Source organism: Anolis carolinensis, unplaced genomic scaffold (assembly GCF_035594765.1).
Source record: "Anolis carolinensis isolate JA03-04 unplaced genomic scaffold, rAnoCar3.1.pri scaffold_7, whole genome shotgun sequence".
Lineage (NCBI taxonomy): Eukaryota > Metazoa > Chordata > Lepidosauria > Squamata > Dactyloidae > Anolis > Anolis carolinensis.
The window spans coordinates 19,963,224-19,970,723 of NW_026943818.1; the positions used below are offsets into that span (position 1 = coordinate 19,963,224).

A 7,500-nucleotide genomic window follows, 5' to 3' on the forward strand; every position below is an offset into this window, starting at 1 on the left:
TGGTAAAGTTGTCACCAAAATATTGACAGGTTGTTATTGACTGTGGTGCATAACTGTTGCCAATGCTATTTTGCACTTTATTGTCCATTTCTACCGGCACATTCTGTTCTGGATTTTATGAATGAGTCTCCTGTTTTAATATTGTATGTTTCTTGTATGCTTCTTGTCGATTTTAACGATTGTTTTATTGATATTGATGTTTTACTGGTATAATTGTTTTATAGTTGTGTTACTGATATTTGATTGTTTTATCGGGCTAGGCCCCATGTAAGCCGCCCCGAGTCCCTTCGGGGAGATGGGGCGGGGTATAAAAATAAAGTTATTATTATTATTATTATTAACTACTAAAGGCAGAGGAGCGTCAGCGCGTCAGCTCCCGAAAAGTTGTCAACCCTGTGCCCGTATGTAGTGCAAGCAATTCTGGAAAGAAAGGAGGGGACATTATAGAAAAGTCCTAGAATGTGAAGAGGGACGTCCAGTCCAGACAGGAAGACACAATCCGATCCTTCCCGACAGATGGCCATCCAGCCTCTGTTCCTTAGAACCACGAGAACTAGGCGCTTGTTCCGAATGGAACGTGAAATAGGAGGCTTATAAAATGCGAATGCCTTGACTCTTTTCCAGGTCTCTCCCCTTTTGGGCGTCATCACCGGCACCTTGATTTTGATCTTTGTCCCGGCGGCCAAAAGAGGCACCACGGAGCCCTTGGGGGCCCAGCTGAAGGCCCGGACCTCCTGGCTGAGAGACATGAAGGCCCTGGTCCGCAAGTAAGGCACCCTTCTTTTCCCCAGTCATTTGTTATCTATAGAATCCAAATTGCTTATCGTATTGTATATGTGAGCCGTGCTATGCAGTTTTCCTTAACTCTATGTTGTGGGAAGGGCTGGAGACCATGCGATCAGATCTGGGACTGTTCAGGACTCAGACTCCGTTTTAGAAACAGTCAATAAGAACCGTATGCTTTCAGACGCCAGTAGAGGTAGGCTACGGAGATTTCCATTTTCCAAAATCCTTTCCTTTCTTCTCCCTGCAGCCGCAGCTACGTCTTCTCCTCCTTGGCCACCTCCGCGGTCTCCTTTGCCACGGGCGCCCTGGGCATGTGGATCCCGCTCTACCTCCACCGGGCCCAAGTGGTCCAGAAGACGGCCGAGACCTGCACCGCCCAGCCCTGCGGCACCAGGGACAGGTGAGCCAGCCCCCTCCCTCACTAGGACCTCTTTGTAAACCTGCCTAAGGAGGTAGGTGTCTGACTCTTTTGGGCCGGTCCCATGTTTTTAGCCTGATCTTCGGGGCCATCACCTGCTTCACGGGCTTCTTGGGCGTGATCACGGGGGCCGGGGCCACCAAGTGGTGCCGGGGGAAGACTCAGCGGGCCGACCCCCTCGTCTGCGCCGTGGGGATGCTGGGCTCCGCCATCTTCACCTGCCTCATCTTCGTGGCCGCCAAGAGCAGCATCGTGGGCGCCTACGTACGTATCCCCATCCTTGGAAACATGGGCCTCTTGTTGCACTAAATGGCCCGTGTAGATGGGACAGCAGAGAGAGAGAGAGATAGATAGATAGCTCAATACACACATAGATAGATAGATAGCTCAATACACACATAGATAGATAGATAGATAGATACACAGATAGATAGATAGATAGATAGATAGATAGATAGATAGATAGATAGACAGATAGACAGCTCAATTCACAGATAGATAGATAGATAGATAGATAGATAGATAGATAGATAGATAGATAGATAGATAGCTTGATACATAGATAGATAGATAGATAGATAGATAGATAGATAGATAGACAGCTCAATTCACAGATAGATAGATAGATAGATAGATAGATAGATAGATAGATAGATAGCTTGATAGATAGATAGATAGATAGATAGATAGATAGATAGATAGATAGATAGCTCAATACACACATAGATAGATAGATAGATAGATAGATAGATAGATAGATAGATAGATAGATAGCTTGATACATAGATAGATAGATAGATAGATAGATAGATAGATAGATAGATAGACAGATAGCTCAATTCACAGATAGATAGATAGATAGATAGATAGATAGATAGATAGCTCAATACACACATAGATAGATAGAGATAGATAGATAGATAGATAGAGATACATGAATAGATAGATAGATGCATGCATATATGTATCTAGATAGATAGATGCATAGATAGTTAGACAGATACAAACATTTATGCATACATGCATAGATAGATGGACAGACACATGCATGCAAGCATAGCTAAATACAGAGATAGATAGATACATATATGCATTCATAGATAGATAGACTGACAGACACATGCATACATCCATAGATAGATGCATAGAAACATAAATACATATATACATAGATGCATGGCTACATGCATAGATAGATAGATGGATACATACATACATACGTACGTACATACATAGATGCATGGCTACATGCATAGATAGATAGATGGATACATACATACATACGTACGTACATACATAGATGCATGGCTACATGCATAGATAGATAGATGGATACATACATACATACGTACGTACATACATAGATGCATGGCTACATGCATAGATAGATAGATGGATACATACATACATACGTACGTACATACATAGATGCATGGCTACATGCATAGATAGATAGATGGATACATACATACATACGTACGTACATACATAGATGCATGGCTACATGCATAGATAGATAGATGGATACATACATACATACGTACGTACATACATAGATGCATGGCTACATGCATAGATAGATAGATGGATACATACATACATACGTACGTACATACATAGATGCATGGCTACATGCATAGATAGATAGATGGATACATACATACATACGTACGTACATACATAGATGCATGGCTACATGCATAGATAGATAGATGGATACATACATACATACGTACGTACATACATAGATGCATGGCTACATGCATAGATAGATAGATGGATACCTACATACATACGTACGTACATACATAGATGCATGGCTACATGCATAGATAGATAGATGGATACATACATACATACGTACGTACATACATAGATGCATGGCTACATGCATAGATAGATAGATACATACATACGTACGTACATACATAGATGCATGGCTACATGCATAAATAGATAGATACATACATACATACATACATAGATGCATGGCTACATGCATAGATAGATAGCTGCATACATACATGCATAGCTACGTGGATAGATATTTAGATAGATGCATATATACATATATACATAACATGCATAGCTACATGCATAGATACATACATACATACATACATACATAGATGCATGGCTACATGCATAGATAGATAGCTGCATACATACATGCATAGCTACGTGGATAGATAGATATTTAGATAGATAGATGCATATATACATACATACATAACATACATAGCTACATGCATAGATAGATAGATAGATAGATAGATAGGTATTTAGATAGATGCATTTTTACATATATACATACATACATAGATGTATGGCTACATGCATAGATAGATGCATGCATACATACATAGCTACATGCATAGATAGATAGATATTTAGATAGATACATACATACATATATAAATACATGGCTACATGGATAGAAAGATAGATACATACATAACATGCCTAGCTACATGCATAGATAGATAGATACTGTCTTCATTTTCTGTCTGTTCCTCTTCTCGCCGTAATTTTGAGAATTTCATGAGTCCCTGCCTAACAGAATTATTATTATTATTATTATTATTATTATTATTATTATTATTAATTCAGTGTAGACGGCATTTTGTTCTCTTGTTCCTGCTCCAGGTCTGCATTTTCGTTGGCGAAACGCTGTTGTTTTCCAACTGGGCCATCACAGCCGACATCCTTATGGTGAGCGCATGCGGGGCAGGTGCCACAATGTGGCAATTTTGTGCCGAGCTTTGAAATGTCAACCTTGTTAACTTTTCCAAATGCCAGCAAAAGGGCCTGTTTTTTGCTGGAAATAGCCTTGCGTGGGCTTTGTGGCGGATCGGGGCCTCTACTTACCGGGGCGAGGCTCCTCCGCCCCTCCTTCCGCTTGGTCAGTGGTGCTTCTGCTCAAAGCCTTCCATCTTTTATCACGGATGTTTGCCTTGGCTCCTCTCCCGTGGCTTGGGGTTTCGGGGCAGGATGATGCCAGCTCAGGCCTGTCATTGACGTTGTCCCCAAACTTGGACTTGAGGAGCTCCTGGATTTGTTTGACAGCCCTTGCACACTCGCCGTTCTCCAATAGGTCTAAATACCTTCAAATCTTGTCCGGTCTTGGACGCTAAGCAGGGCCGGCCCCGGTTGGTCTTTGGATGGGAGACAGGTCAACCCAAATTTCAGAGGAAATACTTGGCAGAAGCACCTCGGAGGATTCCTGGCCTCAGAAAACCCCATGAAGAGGCTCTGCCAAGTCTAGATAATATTGCCCACAACATCTGGCCTTGGTAGAGTTGTTGACAGCTGAGTTGAAGGCAAGCGCATGTAAACACAGAGAATTGGTTTGATAGATAGATAGAAAGGATTAGCTCCAGATTTCTAGGGATTAATGTATGCAGTACTCAGATGCAACCAGAAGAGGGCAACGTAGAAATAGTAAGGATTAGCTATTAGCCTCTAGGGATGAATATATGCATTGTTCAGATGCAGCCACAAGAGGGCAGTCAATAGATAGAAAGGATTAGCCTCTAGGGATGAATGTAAGCAGTGCTTAGATGCAGCCACAAGAGGGCAGTGTAGAGATAGAAAGGATTAGCTATTAGCCTCTAGGGATGAATATATGCATTGTTCAAATGCCCACAAGATAGCAGTCAATAGATAGAAAGGATTAGTTATTCGCCTCTAGGGATGAATGTAAGCAGTGCTTAGATGCAGCCACAAGAGGGCAGTGTATAGATAGAAAGCATTAGCTATTAGCCTCTCGGGATGAATATATGCATTGTTCGGAAGGCAGTCAATAGATAGAAAGGATTAGTTCCAGACCTCTAGGGATGAATGTAAGCAGTGCTTAGATGCAGCCACAAGAGGGCAGTCAATAGATAGAAAGGATTAGCCTCTAGGGATGAATGTATGCAATGCTTATATGCAACCACAAGAGGGTAGGCTATAGATAGAAAGGATTAGCTATTCACCTCTAGGGATGAATGTAAGCAGTGCTTAGATGTAGCCACAAGAGGGCAGTCAATAGATAGAAAGGATCAGCTCCAGAGCTCTAGGGATGAATATATGCTTTGCAGATGCAACCACAAAAGGGCAGTGTATAAATAGAAAGGATTAGCTATTAGCCTCTAGGTATTAATATATGCAGTGCTTAGATGCAGCCACAAGAGGGCAGTGTATAGATAGAAAGGATTAGCTCCAGGCCTCTGTCTCGACAGTAAAAGGGATATGATGATCATGCTCATTGTCGTCCTCCCATTTTTGCTCTCTAAGCTATAGACAGTAACTCTAACGTTATCCCTTTCTGTCTTTTTCTCCCTCTTGACAGTATGTGGTTATTCCTACTCGTCGGGCGACGGCAGTTGCTTTGCAGAGCTTCACATCGCATCTTCTGGGAGACGCTGGGAGTCCTTACCTGATTGGATTTGTAAGTGTTTGCTTCCCAAAATAATTTTATTATTATCGTCATTATCATTATTTATTATTATTTTATTATGACACAGCAAACAAGATAGATATGCTGGATTTCGTATCACAAACTCACAAGTCGAACACTTCCCAAGTGTCTAGGACTGTGTGATGTATTTTCGTATGATGAGTGCAGATCCCAGTAGGGTGGCCTTTTGCAGCTGGCAGATCGTGATTTTGTCAATGTCTATTGTTTCCAAATGCCGGCTGAGATCTTTTGGCACGGCACCCAGTGTGCCCATCACCACCGGGACCACCTGCACTGGTTTCTTCCAGAGTCTTTGAAGTTCAATCTTGAGGTCCTGATAGCGGCTGAGTTTTTCCTGTTGTTTTTCGTCACCTGGGATGGCGACATCAATGATCCAAACCTTTTTCTTTTCCACAACTGTGATGTCTGGTGTGTTGTGTTCCAGAACTTTGTCAGTCTGGATTCGGAAGTCCCACAGTATCTTTGCGTGCTCATGTTCCAAGACTTTTGCAGGTTTGTGATCCCACCAGTTCTTTGCTGCTGGGAGGTGGTACTTGAGGCATAAGTTCCAGTGAATCATTTGGGCCACATAGTTGTGCCTCTGTTTGTAGTCTGTCTGTGCAATTTTCTTACAGCAGCTGAGGATATGATCAGTGGTTTCATCAGTTTCCTTGCAGAGTCTGCATTTTGGGTCATCAGCTGATCAGCTGATCTTGGCCTGAATTGCCTTTGTCCTGATGTCTTGCTCCTGGGCTGCAAGGATCAGGCCTTTTGTCTCCTTCTTCAGGGTCCCATTTCTGAGCCAGAGCCAGGTCTTCTCCTTATCAGCTTTTCCTTCAATTTTGTCAAGGAACTTTCCATGCAATCTTGTGTTGTGCCAGCTGTCAGCTCTAGTTTGTAGTGCGGTTTTCTTGTACTGACTCTTTGTCTGCTGTGCTTTGTTATTATTATTATTATTATTGTTATTATTATGTATTATTATCATTATTATTATTTGCGTTTAACTGCCATAGCTCAAGACTATGGGATCCTGGGAAGGGTAGTGTGCTGAGGCACCCACACTCTTTGTAATACTGCAACTCCGGGAGTGTCCTGACTTGCCCCTTTCCCCCGCTCCAGATCTCAGACCTGATCCGCCAGAGCACCAAGGGGACCGCGCTCTGGGAGTTCCTCAGCCTGGGCTATGCGCTCATGCTCTGCCCCTTCGTGGTCGTCCTGGGCGGCATGTTCTTCCTGGCCACCGCCCTCTTCTTCCTCGGAGACCGGGCCAAAGCCGAGCAGCAGTGAGTACGTCCCGCAACGGGACATCGAGCCGGGAGTGTGGGTTCAGGGCTCGCCGGGCGTTGCGTGTTGGGGACACAGCTTTGAGACAGGCGTCATGTCACGACACGGTCATTCAGTTTGACTAGCAGAGCAGAGGTTAAACCTCCATTCATCCATCATCTGTCTATCTGTCAGTCAGCCATCACACTGTCATTTATCCACCCATCATCCAGCCATCTCTCCATCCTACATAGATGCATAGATAGAGGCATGGATGGATAGATACACACATGCATACATACATACAAACAGAGATGGATGGATGGATGGATAGATAGACAGATGAATGGATGGGTGGATAGATGGATAGATAGATAGATGGTAGATAGATGAATGGATATATGGATGGATGGATGGATGGATAGATAGACAGACGAATGGATGGATGGATGGATGGATAGATAGATAGTAGATAGATGAATGGATATATGGATGGATGGATAGATAGAGCGATAGATAGATAGATAGATAGATAGATAGATAGATAGATAGATAGATAGACAGATGAATGGATGGGTGGATGGATGGATGG

At 42.9% G+C, this 7,500-nt stretch overlaps 1 protein-coding gene across 3 annotated transcripts in view; it reads left to right on the forward strand.

The window, feature by feature from the left end:
- Positions 1-7,500, forward strand: part of spns2 (SPNS lysolipid transporter 2, sphingosine-1-phosphate) — a 76,159-nt gene that overhangs the window by 46,948 nt on the left and 21,711 nt on the right. For 2 of the 3 annotated variants that reach the window (XR_010000321.1, XM_062960680.1), the window contains exons 6-11: positions 625-767; positions 1,034-1,186; positions 1,279-1,468; positions 3,851-3,916; positions 5,538-5,636; positions 6,765-6,928. Coding sequence is in view for 1 of the 3 variants with exons in the window: in XM_062960680.1 (XP_062816750.1) it covers positions 625-767; positions 1,034-1,186; positions 1,279-1,468; positions 3,851-3,916; positions 5,538-5,636; positions 6,765-6,928 (815 nt within the window). In the remaining 2 variants the exon portion in view is untranslated. The other variant, XM_062960679.1, reaches the window with a different exon arrangement.